Source organism: Alexandromys fortis, unplaced genomic scaffold (assembly GCF_014885135.2).
Source record: "Alexandromys fortis isolate MF-2015 unplaced genomic scaffold, M_Fortis_MF-2015_v1.1 scaffold_150, whole genome shotgun sequence".
Classification (NCBI taxonomy): domain Eukaryota; kingdom Metazoa; phylum Chordata; class Mammalia; order Rodentia; family Cricetidae; genus Alexandromys; species Alexandromys fortis.
Window position 1 is genome coordinate 445,106 of NW_026068027.1, and position 15,936 is coordinate 461,041.

The 15,936-nt window shown below is 47.6% G+C and overlaps 1 protein-coding gene across 3 annotated transcripts in view; it reads right to left on the reverse strand.

The window, feature by feature from the left end:
• Window positions 1-15,936, reverse strand: part of Vwf (von Willebrand factor) — a 148,847-nt gene that overhangs the window by 6,981 nt on the left and 125,930 nt on the right. For all 3 annotated transcript variants that reach the window (XM_050164059.1, XM_050164058.1, XM_050164057.1), the window contains exons 41-47: window positions 15,474-15,578; window positions 13,877-14,082; window positions 13,095-13,244; window positions 8,522-8,632; window positions 6,001-6,181; window positions 5,271-5,311; window positions 4,698-4,814 (exon numbers count right to left, since the gene is read on the reverse strand). In XM_050164059.1, the coding sequence (XP_050020016.1) occupies window positions 4,698-4,814; window positions 5,271-5,311; window positions 6,001-6,181; window positions 8,522-8,632; window positions 13,095-13,244; window positions 13,877-14,082; window positions 15,474-15,578 (911 nt within the window). The remainder of the gene's footprint in view (window positions 1-4,697; window positions 4,815-5,270; window positions 5,312-6,000; window positions 6,182-8,521; window positions 8,633-13,094; window positions 13,245-13,876; window positions 14,083-15,473; window positions 15,579-15,936) is intronic.

Below are 15,936 nucleotides of genomic sequence, written 5' to 3' on the forward strand. Positions count from 1 at the left end.
TCCCAGCACCTGCGGAAGACTGAGAATTCAAGGCCAGCCTGGCAAGACCCCGTCCTTAAGACGGACGTTACCTAGTGTCAGTATTTTCTCAGAGTGGGGCAAGCAGACTGAGAGAAAACCTAAATAAATGGAGAGATATACTGTATTCAAGGATGAAAAAACTCAGGACCGTCAAGATGTTCACTCTCTTAAGACTAAAGTATATTCTGGGCAATCCAGTAAACTTTTAAAATCTTTTCATAAAAAGTAAAGAGTTGAAACTAAAGTTTTATGGAAATAAAATGACATACGATCACCCAGTCTTGTAACAGAACAAATCTGAAAGCCTTACACTATCTGATTCAAGACTCACTGTAAAGCTACAGTCATCAAGTCAAGGATGTAACCACGGATTCACACATTAATCGGATGACTAGAAAAGGGAACCCAGCAATAGATCTACATATCTGCAGGCAATTCGCTTTTTACACAGGTATCAAGATAACTTAGTGAGAGGAAAGGTAATCTGTCAATAGATGGTGCTGGAATCACTACATAGCCACATTGGGGGTGTGGCTTAAATACTGTTGGTGGGGGTAGTGTGTGTGTGTGTGTGTGTGTGTGTGTGTGTGTGTGTGTGTGTGTAGGGGTGCACTGGGGGAGTGTGCATGTGTGTATGTATGTAGGGGGGGACACACGCATGCAAAACTAAATCCCCAGTGGTCATAGATCTAAACACAAAACTCAAACTATGACCCTTTAAAAAATAAAAAAGAGTATTTTCATGGCCTTGAAATATGGATTTCTTGAACAAAAACTTAAAATGAGAGGCCGTGTCTAAAAGACAAGTTGGACAGCTGACCTCTGGCTTTTGCATGTAAACACAGACACACAGAGAGAGGAGAGGGGACACACAGAAATAAATAAATAAAATAAAAATATAGATTTAGTTCTGCCAAATACCAACTCTTGCCATTCTTGTTTTCACTTGGCCACTTTCAGGGATCACCACACTGGAACTATTCACTGGGGTCTGGAAGACCCACAACAAAACTCTGTAACATTCTAAGCACAGTGCCTAATGCCTAATCCTGGCATTCAGGAGGCTAAAGCAGGAAAAATATCCTTACGTTTTAGGCCAGCCTAGGCTACAATATAAGATTCTATCTTGAAATACAGGGAAAACAAAATAAAAGCAAAAACAAAACCAAAACTTTAACCAACCAGTGTTACATCCCAACGAAGTCTCTGCCGACAGGAAGGGCAGACATCAGTAAGCTTGCCCAGAAGTGAATTTAAGTAATTTGCTCCTCGTAAATTAACCTATGAACTCAATGTGCCTTCTAGGGGTGGAACATGAGGATGGAACTCAACACAGAGGCAGGGAGCCTGGGCCAGGGGTCAAAAGCACCACTTTGAAATGATGCTATTGGAATTGAGGACCACATGATAGAGCTTCAGTCCTGAAGTTGAACCTGGTTTGAAAATGCACAGTCCCTGGAAGGTATACTAGCAAGGAAAATGAGAGAGGAAGAAAAGAGAAGGACTAGGCACCGGGTGAATGTGACTGATTGATTGGTTCTGAGTCCAATGAAGCTTCTGTCAGGCTGGTTTCACGGGAACTTGTATTGGAGCATTTTTAGCGAGTGGCAGAACCGCATAGAAAATGGTGTCCTGAGCAGGAAAAGGGGGCAAAGTTTCTCTTTACCCAAGAAGCTAGGAGACAGCTGCAAGTGAAGAAGGGGCTGTGGTAGGAACGGGTAGAGAGTGGCTGGGAGGGCAGCCCACACCCCAGGGAGGCAGAGCCCAGCCAGGAATAGAAAAAGCAGAGAGGACTAGGAATAGAAAGGGAAGAGCAAGAGGGTGGCGAATAAGGAAGCTGTAGTTTTCAGGGATGGTGGGGCCTTGGAGACCAGAAGGCTATGCATCAGCACAGGAGTGTGTGAAAGAAAACAGGTCCCTTCCTCTCCCAACAATCCCCCACCCCCGACCCTCACCATGTCTGCTCCCCTGTGAAGTAGTTGCAGCCATTACTAGGCCCAGAACAATAAGGGGACAGGAAGAGGACCTGCCTGAGCACAGGACACCCAGGTGGCCACTGCCAGCAGGTGCCACTCCCCTGGACATCCAATTAAACAATCAACTTATTGTGGAAAGTACACACACACACACACACACACACACACACACACACTGTCTCTGGCTATCACTGGACTCTCCAATCACTGTAAGAGAAGACCAACTCTTCCTCCATCAGGGGATCAAGTTCCCAGCCAGCCAGGGACATCCCTGCTACAGCCAGTGAGTCCTAGTTACAGCCATTTTAGTTCTGCTTCCTGTGTCCCACCTTGTCCCAAAGCTCCGCCTTGCTAACCACACCCCGGCAACTGTTTCACCTTGCTCTTGCCCTTCCCTGACCTCTGCTTCTATCTGCTGGCTGCTCCCCGTCCTCCATCTTGGACATTCATGTTCGACCTTCGTCTTGTTGTGGGAAGCCAGCTGAGCAGTCCACGGCAGAGCAGCCTCTCCTCTTTCCCTATGTTCGTCTCTCAAACCTCTTCTCCCAACTCAGCACAAACCATCTTGTTCCGGTCTCCGTGAGAGGTGATGCTAACACTGTGTATTGATGGAGGCAGCAAAGAGGTCTACCTAGATGTCACTCATTATGGTTGCCCTGCCCCCAGGGCCTTACTGAGGTCCTTCAAGGAGTATCAAGACCAATTAAAGATACCCACCTACAATAGGACCAGCTGAGGCAATTCTCAGCAAAGTTTGCAAAAAAAAAATGTAGAATGTGGCTAATCTAGTGATTCTAAAGGGGGCCACACTGCCCTAGCAAGTTATGAAACTGTTGGAGAAAAAAAGGAATAATATAGAACAACACGGGCATGTGTTTTCAAATACATACAGCACCTCTGGAGGCAGAGGAAGTGACTGTACCACACTTTCTGAACACCAGGGGGTGCTGCTGCTGGGGGAGGGGGTTGATAGACCTCCCTCACCCACACAAACTACAGCCCCACCCCCTACCCTAGCCCCAGCTCAGCTTCCAAATGACAATGGTGTGAATCTGTTTCCTCACTGCCTGGGATGCAGGTCAGCAGACAGCAAAGGAGAAAGGTGGCCTGCAATTCCAGACTCCATGAAGAAGGCCTCAGCTGCTGTAGGGGGAGCTGGTTTTGCATGCACATGCTAAACCCCAAATCCTAAAACAACAACTGCAATTTCGCCAAAGATTAAGAATCTGTGTTTAATTGGTTTCTTTTTCATCAAAGCATATGCATTCTCTTTGAATTGAACCACGCTATCAGAAAGAGTTGCGGCTCCCACAGGGCCGTCCATTCCACTGACCTTCCATTAAGTCCCGCTTTGAGCCTGACACTGTGTAAGTGTCATGGAAGATGTAGGTCGCATGTCCCTTATTCTAATAAAAGCTGGAAGCACACACATGACCTCTCCGCTCCCACTCTGTCCCTGTCCTGTCCCTGTCCTTCCCAGGTGCCACTTCCCCTGCGATCTGCAGTACTCACAGAGGCCCCGACGGCCCCCCACCCATCCTATGTCTTTGTAGAGCTGATAGGAAGACCCCTCTGGTGTCACCTGAGTGAAAATTGCTGCCTTTAGCTCACAGGAAGCTCATTTACCAACATATTGTCTAAAACAACTGAAGCCCAAACACAAAGGGCAGCTGGAAGAGAAACTAGGGCCTCTTCAGACACTTAGGTCCCATCAGCCTGTGGGAGGCCTACAATATCCCTGTTACATAGGATTAAAGCCATAATGAAATAATAATATCACACACCTCAAATACATATAATTTATGTGTCAATTAAAATTAAGAGTAGATTAAACTAAAATATGCTTCTGAACTATGGCACATTGATTTTTTTCACCTACTAAACAAAAATTATCTACTTGTCAGTACTCTCCAGAACAACTGAGAATCTCAACTTGACAAAAAAATAAAGAATAAGAGTATGCGTGTGCATGTGTGTGCACATAGGAATTTATTTTCCACAGGCGCCTTGTGGAGGTCAGAGGGCCACTTCAGGCTGTCCACATTATTCGAGACAGGGTCCCTTTGTTGCTCACCAACCTGTATGCCGGGGCCCATAAGCTTCCAGGAACTTTCTCTGTCTCTGCCTCCTGTCTCTCCGTAGAAGCAGTGAGATTCCAGACATGCTACTGCACACAACTTTATGTGAGTTCCTGAGATTTGAACTCAGATCCTCATGCTTGCACTGCAAGTGCTTTACCCCTGAGTCATCTCCCTAGCCTCGGGATAAACTATTTAAATGACCGGAATGCCTACTAATGAAAAGTAGATTGTATACATTAGGTCACATCCATTTAGATGACGGCTGTGTAGGATCTTGCACATTACAAGGGTCTCACAAATATTTCTTGACTAATTTTTAATGTTTTCAGAGTATGGCAGTAATGTTTCTTAAAATATGTTTTTAAAGATACAGAGCTGTGAGTATCAAATGCCTTGAAAATATTGTGTTTATTTTTAAAAACACAAGAAGAAAATGCTTAAAATTTGTAAGACTAAATTGCAATTATTTTTGAGGGACACAGTTTGGGTAAGCGTCCTGATAGTTGTCAGATATCGGCCATAATCAGAACAAAGGCAAGGTTTAAGGAGCTCAGTGAGGTCCTGTTGCTTGGGTCCCACAGAGGCCTAGCATCCCTTAGTCCCTCGGAGGCTCTCTTACCGTGGGGCAGGCCGCACAGGTAGTCTTCCTGCACTCCAGCTTGAACCTGGAGATGGCCCCTGTTTGCACAACACAGCGACAGGTCGTGCACAAGTCAACCATCACACTTTTCCCAGGCTGGAAACAGAATCAGAGTCAGGTTTTCCCACAGCCAGACACTCCTCCTGCCTCACCCCTCAAGCCTGCCTGCTTGCCTGAGGCTGCTAGTAGCCATCACTGAGATGATGTATCCCCACCTCTTGTGGCCGTTCCATCCTGCCTCCCCACATCAAGTGTGGACATGGGGAAAAGAAAGAGAGGTAGCCAGACAGTGGGAAAGGTATTAGATGGAAATACACTCTGTGACTGTGTTTCACATGTGCTAAAAACCATGTCCACATGTTGGAGTGCAGGTCAGGAGGTGAGTGCAGGGCAGCCAGTCCAAGCCCTGAAGAGTGGGCAATGTAGCCCCACTGCGACTATGAGGCTGAAGATCCCTAAAGAGGTCTCCAGCTTTCCCTCAATTCCATCTAAGTCTGTACCCACCCTTCCCACACACACCCCCATCCCATGCCACCACCAGCTCCAACTCACCCCAATGATGGTGCCATTGAGCAGGCAGGCTTCCACAGGTTCTGGGGAGAGAGGTAACACATGAATGTAGACACACCCTCCTCAAGCCTCCCTTACCAGTCTTCTCTATCCCTCTTCTGACTCCCAAAAGTTCTCCACATCCCCCTTACCCCATCCCACATGGTGTTGTGTGTCTTCCTGCTTGGGCCCCAGTGACCTCTCTTTCCCTTTCAACCAATAGATAAGAACTTCCCCCATTCCGTACTTCCCATCCTAACAGAAGAGCCTCTAAGGCACTAGTTAGCTGGGATTGTGTTTAGGGGACAGATGGGTCAGTTGTCCTCTGGGCTTGCAAGAAAAATAAAGTAGCTTATGATTTGTTATTGCTGTCTGTCTCTCTGCAAGCAGCGTTCAGGGATAGAAATGCCTTCCCCTAGGTGAAGCAATGCTTTACTATAGGAAATGTGGTTCCAACGTCAGAGAAACCTGGCCCAAGACAAGTCCACCCCCAGTCAGGATTGCACAAGATGATGGGGAGAACGCCATCGCTGGGCTCAAGCTAGCCATGGCGGCATGCACAAAGCTCCCGTTGTCTCCTCTCATCTGCTTTCTCCCAGCCACAGTAGTGACCGCCATAGTAGATTGTGTCCATTCCTCTGAGTTGCCAAACAGACAGAGACCTCAGGGAGCTGAGGAGAAAGAGTCCTGAAGGTAAACCCAGGCCCAGCCAGGCCTGGCCAGCCCTACTCACCACAGTGACAGCTGGGACAGCAGGCTGAGTTCTCACAGCTCAGCTGGAAGCCTATGGGACAGGTGGGGACAGCCAGCTGTGGGCAGGAGATATTCCTCTGCTGCACAAAGACGGCCTCCTCCACTCGGACACACTCGTTGACGAGGCAGGGGTTCTCGGGGACAGCCCACCGAGAGCCAACCTGCAGAATACCAGAACCCATCAGCGGTGCCAGGCAAGGCTAGGGTCCAACATCTTGGGGCAGCATGCTGTTCTTGGGGAATTTTTTGGACTCTGAAGGTGAGCCCTCATTCAAACCAAAATCGAAACCATGGGGTAATGTTCACGGAGGGAATGACAGGGGTCGTCACAATAAGTCTGGGTCTAAGTCACCCTGACTAGATCCTAGGCCAAAGTCACATGTCCCTGACCCTGAGGCTCTCTGGAATTGGCATCTCCCAACTCCATCCTCTTTAACTTCTGAGTCTGACATCAGCTATGATTATCTAGGAGACAGTTCTTTGCTGTTAGTAAAATGACTTGGGCATGGCATGATGGTACCCATTTGCAGTCCCAACACTCAAGAGGCTGCGTACAGGGGCATGAGTTCGAGGACAGCCTGGTATACATTGTAAAAAAAAAAATGTCTCCAAAACCATGGGGAGACAGGGAAGTTTCTCATTTACACAGTTGGAACTTTAATGCAGGCACTCATAACTGGTCAAAGTGCCAAGAATACAGAATGGCAGAGTGTTCAGCCCTAAATAAGACAGATTTAAGCACTCCTTCAAGGTTCAGGGAATATCATAGAAGAGGGGTAGAAAGAATATACATTCCAGACAGGGAAATGTGCTACCAAAGAGCTGTCTTCTAGACAGGACCCACTGTTGCACTCAGAACCTCATGGCAGCTATGGCTATCTGCACAAGGCCAGCACAAGACTGGCCCCTTCAACCTCAGCATGGAGGTGGGGGAGCCTGCTGTACAGCATTTTCCTCCCAGACAAAGCTTTCATCTGAAAGGAAGTCTTTAAGAAACAGGATGTTGTTAGAGGAGGCAAAACATTCCATCTTGCAGGGGCACTCCTTAAAATCGGAAGGTATGCAACTCAAAAGTCTTCAGGAAGTTGCTGAAACTGACCAGAATCACTAGGCCTCCTCCTCTCCAAAGTTATATGAGCTATAGGCTGCTTAGAGACACTCTAGACTAGCTGAGCTTCCTAAAAGGAGCTAAGACCAGCTGAGTTGCCCATAAGAGAAGGGACCAGCCAAGGTGCATGGAAGAGGCTCAGACCAGCTGAACTGCCTTTAAAGGAAACTCTCTAACCCACTGAGCTGCCTGCAGGCCCTGTGGTGGGTTCCAGGTTTCCAACTCTAGTGTGCTGTCACCCATGCTGGGGTGAGCTTTGTTCATGTAACTTCCTATGAGTCATTTCTGCTCCTGCAAGTAACCCCGATAAAACTGATTGGTTTACCAGGCTAAAATTTGGTGTCCATCCTTTGATCTGTCAATGGTTTCCATTCTTGGGTCAAGAGATGATGGGTCATGTCTCTTCAAAAATAGTAGCACACAAGAGAGCCCACGAAGCCCCCTTGAGGGGCAATTGGCAATTAACAACTGTTGGGGGCAACCACTGATGTTCTCATAATAACCTCCTATCCATACCAGGAAAAGAAACTTTAACTGAACTCAGTGGGCCACACACAAAAAGAAAGCATGAAAACAGGAGGGAGGCATTTTAAGAAGAAGGGCTCTGGTGAAGAAGGAGAGGAGAGAGTTGGGAACAGGACATGAAAATGACTGAAATTTATTATATAAATGTATGGAACTGTCAAAGAAAAACAAACAGAAAAAAATACTTTAAGGAAAATGGCTTCAGGAGCTGTCCAAAGTGAACCTCCAGGGATCACAGAAGACAGCTACCCAAGCTGCTCTGAACTGTAGTTCTTCCTGTAGGAAGGAATTCCTCGGGCAGAGGAGTCAGGAAAGAGCAGGAGACGGGCCAGCAATGCAGCCAAATGCTAAACCTAGACTTGCAGGAACACAATCTTCTTGTTGCTTTGAATTGTAAATTTTTCCACCCTCTCAATCCACTGGGGAAGTTTCTATGGAAGTCAATGACAAAGTCCAGGGCTGACCAGCACAGTACAGTACAGTGCTTGAAGCCAGTAAAACCTGACGGACCACCTCCTATCCAAGATGACAAGGCTAGCCCCCTCAACCACTGAGGGACTGCGTAACCTCAGAGTCACCGTGAGCTGGAGACCATAAGTCCCTGGGAATTTATAGATCTCTCAGGGAGGCCACCAGGCTTCTCCTCGAATCCACAAAATGGGAAGTCTGAGACAGCCTTAACTAGTTCCTAAGGGGGAAAGGGAACCCAGCTGGGATCCCAACAGTGCCAATGGCCAGATAAGTTCCCTGTAGGAAAAGTAAAGAAGAGGGAGAAGAAAACCAGGCCAGAACTGATGGACAGCAAAATGGATTTCCAGGTTGGAGTTCAACACCTTCCTCTCCCACTTCCCCAGGGGCCAAAACCTACACTCTTCCAGGCAGAGTGGGAATCTCCCCGCAGAGAGCCGGCCAGGACCTTGCAAGCAGAGGGCAGGCACCTTCCACAGCACTCCCCATCACGGATAACGTAAGAGAAGCCCTGAAAAACAAAAACACAGAGTGGAGGCCAAACCGGCAGTTGAGAATCAGGGCTGACCTAAGCTTCAGGATTGCTGATCCCTGGGCCTAACCAAGACATGTGGGCTGGATATTTTCATCCTTGCTGCCCACTAGCCTCAGAATCACACCAAGAAGTGACCAAGAGACTCTAGCCCTGGGTCACTAAGCTAGGTCTTTGCTGGCTGAAGAGATCAACACCCCCTTCAGAACATTCCATGTTGAGACCAACATCTAGTGTGCATGAATACTGAAGACAGTCCAGAGTTCAGTTAGACACACCTAATGAATGGCCAAACCTAGGGTAGCTTGTTGACTGCCACACAACCTCCGAATGCCTGGGTTCTAGTCTTTGCTCTGTGGTGAGGACCTGCGCAAACGTGTATCTTGATCCTAGCGCTCCTCTCTGTGTGTGATGCTTTGGCTCTTAAATGTCCCTGAAATTACCACATGCTGTCCTCTAGCCTCTGGTACTACTGAGAGGTGGTAGAAAATTCTAGAGACAGAGCCTAATGGAAACAAATTGGATCACTGAGGGTTTTCCCTGGAAGGACAATTTTGGACCCCAGCTGGGGTGACATTTTGTTTGTGTTTTAACAAATAAAGCTTGCCTGAAGATCAGAGTGCAGAGTTAAGCCACAAAAAGTTAGGCAGTATTGGAACATACCTTTAATCCCAGGACTCGGGAGACAGAGACAGAGGGATCTCTGTTAGTTCAAGGCCACCCTGGGCAATACTGAATCTGTCTAAGAGAAAAACAAAGCTCACAGAGAGGTGATCCCAGCACTTGGGACCTCATGCCTTTAATCCTAGCACTAGGAGGTAGAGACAGGAGTGATATGGCTGGGAAGAGACAGCAATATAAGGCAGGAGGAGACAGGAGCTCAGTGCAGTCTGAGGACGCAGTCTGGGGAGACAACAGTCTGAGGATGCAGTCTGAGGGGACAGTCTGAGGACAGGATCGCCCCTTCAGTCTGAGCACTGGTAGAGGTAAAAGGTCTCTCTAGTGGCTGCACTGCTTCTCTGATCCTTCAGCTTTCACGCCCTAATATCTGACTCTAGGTTTTATTTATTAAGACCAATTAGAATTCATGCTACACCCAGTCTGTCTCTGCACCCTTCCTCCATCTCTCCCCTTCCCTGATTACCATAAGATAAACTTCTTTGCTGCACAATACCTTCCCCACAATGATATCCAGCCTCCCTGAAAAGAGTGACTGAGCACAGACTGAAACCATGAGCCATAATTAACCTTTCCTCCAAGCTGATTTTCTCAAGTGCTTTGTCATAGCGATGCAAAGCAAGCTAACACACTAATTTGTAGACATGAGCATCCTTGACATTTATCTAGTAGTTTAAACATTATTGTGTCTATTTAAAAAAAAATGTGGTGAGGAAAAGATAGAGACTGACCTTCCCCCAGAGACCCTCACATGGAAGGCCAGCATGCTAGGAGTTTGTCAGTCCATCTTGCCTCTGGAAGATCCTCTAATATGGCAAAAATATTAAGAACCCAGATTAAGGGGCTGGATGGATTACTGGGTACTTAAGAAGACCCAGATTTGATTCTCAGCCCCTACATGGTAACTCACGACCACATGTAACTTTGGTTACAGGGGATCCAATGCCCCTTCTGACCTGTGTGGCCACCAGGCATGCATGTAGTGCACACACATAGATCATACACCTAAAATTAAAACTTTAAAAGAACTTTTTAAAAACTCAGATTAAAATTCTCCTCTGAACATCATGGGCAAAAAATGACAATGGCAGCGTGGCTGAGTCTGGCGCTCAGGGCAAAGAACCCAGGGCAAGGCTTCACCTCGAGGCTGTGTCCTTAAGAGAGAAGGAAAAGCTGGCTGATCTGGATAGCAGGGATGCCAAGTATTCGTGGCTCCCCAGGCACACTCAAGCGCAAGGTCAAATCTGAAGAGGTACCAACACTGCTTCCCTGGGGACGTGCAACCACCCCAGAGACTTAGCTCAAGTTCACACCATCTCCATGGGACTTATTGACATCCCTACCCGCGTCACAGCAGTGCGCAGCAAGCGGTCCCCAGCCTTTTATCAACTAAGACTCAAGTCACTTACTGTGCATAGATGAGGTGCAGGGAGCTACGGAAGAGTTGAAGAACTGGGATAATATACTCTATGCACTTTCCACTATAAAACAGCACATGCCAAAGGCCATGAGAGAAGCAGAGACCCCAGGGAAACCTGGGGGAGTTAAGCAATGCCTTCAGGCATCTGGTATACCTCCCTAAGCCTCTCAAAGTGCCGAGTCATCAGGATGGCTGTACTCCTGCAGTCTTCTGATGCACCTCACACCGTCACTATTACAAATGATCCCTGGCTACCTTGATCCCAGGAACCCACTGGCTTCTCAAGCCCAGATGCCCCAGCCACACTACAGAATTCCTCTTGCTAAATCACCCTCCCAACAATCTCAGAAGAGTCAAACAAAAACAAATGTTTTTTTCATCTCCTTTTCCATTATTCCCCCAAACTCTCTACCTTATATGTCTTGTCAAAAGACTCATCTCGGGCCCTCTAACCTACTCTTTTTTCATCCTGTTTCCACTGGCTCTCAAATTAAGAGAAGAAAGTATAAAGTATAGCCACCCACCGTGCAGGCATTCACCCCTGGAAAGTAAATTCCTAATGTCCATAGCAGGACAATCCTTCAACCATGATTACCGTGACTGACATGCGGATGGAGTTCTGATGCCATGTCCCCTGTTGAGGCTATCTGGGGGCCATATGCTGAAGACCCCATCCTTCTTCCCAGAATCCCACTGGTACATGCACCATTGGGGATATTGGTGACTTCTGTGTTGCTGTGACCAAGTTCCTCATGGCAGAACAGGAAACAGGGAACCAAACAGGGATGGAAGCCAGATTCCAACCTCACAAACACTCTCCCAATTCTTCCAGGTAGGTCTTACCTCCTGCAATTTCGGCCACCACCCACATGGCCCTACCACCTGGAACCAAGCATTCTAGTCAATACAGGAGTCTCTATTTCATATTCAAACCAGAAAACTTGGGTTTCAGTTGCATTGCCTAACAAAATGGGCTGTGGGCTGCTCTAAGTCACCCAAACGTTGCTGGTTCTGATGAGTTGAAGAGCTGTGGCCAACTCCACTTCCTATGCTGGCCCCTCATTTCCTATGGACAAGCATAAAGAACAGCCTTCACTCTTCTTTCTCCTGATAAATACCATGAGAACGAATAAAACATTATCCTGTACCATACAGACATTCCAATCAACAATGGGCCACATGTATGGCAGTGGCTGATTAACATTACAATGGAAGCAGGCATTCTGTCTGGCACATGCCTGTAATCCCAGGACTCATGAGACTGTACCAGGAACAACACAAGCTTGAGGCCAGTCTGGGCTACATAGCGAACAATGCCTCAGTATTTTCTCTGCGTATGTTAGCACACAAATGTGTTAGAGCAGAGCTAAAACATTCCTATCCTCTAGCATCCTAACATACTATTACAGTGCACTGTTCTCACGCTTGTGACATCGCTGTCAACAGACCTATGACCCAACCAGTCACATAAAAAGGATTTGTTTGACCCACAGGTCTCCCTAAGGATACGTGGACCCTCCTTCTAGGGTCTGAGCAGTCCTCGGTGTGCTAGAACAAGTTCCCTGGCAGAAAATGACAGAATTTGGGGAGTACAGGTCACATGTTCTAGACCTCAAGTGATCCAAAAATTGCCAGTCTGTGTGGAAACACTGCCATGCATGGAAGAAGGCGGGATTATAGGAGACTCAGTGTGGGTCTGTTCTAGGGTTAGCTGGGGTGGTGTCTGAGGGGGGATGAAGACGACATTTTCCTGTGGCTCTGCTCAAACCAGTATGGACTTAACACCATGTAATAGCCACACCCACGAGCCGAGGACAGCCCACAGAAGGGCCGAATGACAATCTTTTTCTCACACTTCTTTCATTTTACCCAACCTTCCGAGGCCTGGATCTGAAGTGTTGCTCCAAACATTCATGCATTGAGGGTTTGACCAACATGCACCGGTGTCTAAAAATGGGGTCTTTGGGTGGTAACTGGATAATGAGGATTCCAACTTTATCAACAGAGTAAACCATGGGATGTAGAGCTTAAATGAATATTAGGAGGCATGGAACTTTCGGAAACATGGTCTAGCTAAAGATCTATGCTGTATTCTTTCTTCCTTCCTTTCTATACACCCATCCATCCATCCATCCATTCATCCATCCCTTTCTCCCTCTCTCTTTCTAGATAGATAGATGGATGGATGGATAGATAGATAGATAGATAGATAGATAGATAGATAGATAGATAATAGACAGATAGATACTCTTCCTTCCTTCCCTCCCTCCCAACCCCTACATCCCTTCCTCTCTTCCTTACCCAACGGTTCTGTGCAGCACCCAGCCCTTGTGCCCCACTTACTGGCTGGCAGCTGTCTTCACAGGGCTTCTGAGAGCACTGGGCCACCCGCAGGCCCATGACAGTATCCTCCATGTCGGTGCAGGTGCAGGTATCACAACCCTCCTCCCAGAACCGGCCCACGGGGTAGATGGTGCCTCGGTGGACACAAACCTGATGACAAAGTTTCCGGGAATGAACTCACTTAGAATCAATTAACGATTAGTGATAGCCATGGTGTGGAAAGGGTTTAGGGAATGGGAAACCATATTCCCCCACACACCAAGTCCATCATGGTGGATCTCTCCTCTTTCGACTGCTATTTATAGCTTACCAGTTGGAAATATAGACTAAGGCGATACATGCTAACAAGAGCAGAAGTCAGGATTGCATTCTACATGGTTCCTATAACTTCTAACATAACACCAGTCTGTTAAAACTTTGTAGAAGCTTGAGTGTGTGGAGACGGAGGATACATGCATGGATGGATGCATGGATGGACTAAAAGCAATGGACAGATGAGTACACTGTTAACTACTCCCTAAATAATCCTTGCAACCACAGTCTCTCCTTAGCTAACCTTGTTCAAGCCATACATCGATGACTGTGACCTCAGCGTCTGGCCTTGACGAATACATAGTAGATTCACTGTCACTACCTCCTGAGTTAATGACATTTCCCTGTGCGTGAGAAGGAACACTCACTGCTCACCCTTGGTTCAGGGAGCAAGAGGGCTAGGAAGTTCAAATCTCCTGTGAAGAACAATGAGTGGGCCAGCATCGCGGCCAGAGGTGGGCAGTGCCTACCTTGTCGGGGAGACAGGTGGTTGTGGTGCAGCCACAGTCGTTGGTGGTGGCCGAGGCCAGGTACCCGAGTGGGCAGCTCACTGTGGAGTTGGTGCAGCTGCAAGCACACTCATACTCATCACAGCACTGGGTCTTCCTAAGGGTCGGTGTCCGATGCGGGGGACAGGTGGGTGGGGACACTCTTTTGCACTCTTCTTTCCTGCAGGCTGGGGTGGATACAGGTGACAGCCTCAGTCTTGCCACATGGAGCACCATCCTCTACTAGTGCTACGTGCTTGGCTGAGGCAGGGTTCTAAGGAACCAGACCCAGGGTATTGAATCAGGCATGCACATGCACTCAGCTCGGTGGCTATAGGATATTCAGATACCTCCAAAATGGTCACTCTTCTGAATGCTGCACTAATGAGAAATACAAGGGTGTAAATCCTCATGGAGAATGGAGAGGCCACTAAGAACATGTTGATGAGACACAGTCCTCCCAACCACAGACTCTGAGAGATACCAGACACACACCCCTAAAGCCCGGAGGGACCAAGGCAAATCATAACTGGTAGACACTTGCATACGCTGTCAGCTAGCAGGATCCTATCCCCACCTAAGGGCCTCAAACATCACCCTCCGGTCTTACCACCTCCAACAACGCACAAATGAAATGCTGCCACTGTCACCACCACAATGTTATTTTATAGATGTTCAAGCCCATTCTTGCACCCTACACCTAATCCCAACTTCCTTATAATGTGACCGCTTCAACCCCAAAGCTGAGGAACTCAAGTGATGTTCCAAGAACACCCCGAGACCTGAAAGCGACCCTTGGTAACTAAATACAGATTTCCGTGTCTCACCGTGTCTAATTTTAGCCCACCTCTATGCTAAAAATGTATTTTATGATTAAATATATAAGCCCACAGAGAAAAACAGCCTAATTGAGTTTAAAAATAAGGTTCCATGAGGAAGATAGGCAAGGCAATGTCCCTTCCACTCCGTGGCAGAGAAAACGAGGCAAACAAGAAACTGTTGGGTTTGAAATCTCACTGCCTGAGCCCCATCATCTTCTTTGTGTTTGTTAGCTTGTTTGAAGTTTATTTCAGTGTGTTGATGTTTTGTCTACATGTATATCTGTGCAACACATGTGTGCCTGGTGCCTTCGGAGACCAGAGAAGAGTGTCAGATCCCCTGGAACTGCAGCTAACACAGACAGTTATGAGTCATGCGGGTGTTGGCAATCAAACCTGCGTCCTCTGGAAGAGAAGTCAGTGCTTTCAACCACTGAGCTACCTCTCCAGCACTCCTGTGTCTTAATGTACCCCCCAAATGACATGGCTGCACCCGCATCCACACTGGTACACCTGCGGCTGATATAGTCAGGGCTGTCAGAAAACTCAATTACGGAGGGGACGGGGGAGGGGAATAAAAAAAAAAAAGAAAGAAAACTCAATTACATATGCCCTTAACCCTTTTTTCCAAATGTACCCTAAATGTAGGTTCAGCTAGCTGAAAAAGAAAACAAAACAATCTTGGTCCCCAAAACAGAAGATGACTTTCCAAGGCTAGGATAGAATGGCCCCGCAGCCGCTCCTCCCCATGGCAACCTTACCACAGGCGAAGGTGGGTCTGCACTCTCCAGGGTTGGTCAGGGTTGGCTGGAGCCCTCCTTCACACGGAGGCACCGGAGGCAAGTTGCAGTTGACCAGGTCACACACTGAGGTTTAAGAAAGAGGGGTGTACGCAGGTTTTGGTGAGGTTACTCTCCTATTGCTTGTCAGTGAGATCCGCACACCCTCTCCTGTGGATGTCTACGACTTTAGGGGGATGGTGATGGCCAATAGAGGGAGGCGGAGATGGAGATTTAAAGAGAGAGGTGAAACATTGGATGGATGGATGGATGGATGGATGGATGGATGGATGGATGGATGGATGGACAGGGGTAGGGGAAGGTGGATGAGAGACAGCTAGTTGATGGTCAGGTGAGTAGATGCTTATATACAGAAGGAAGATGGATGAGAGAGAGAGGGAGAGAGAGAGAGAGAGAGAGAGAGAGAGAGAGAGAGAGGGAGGAG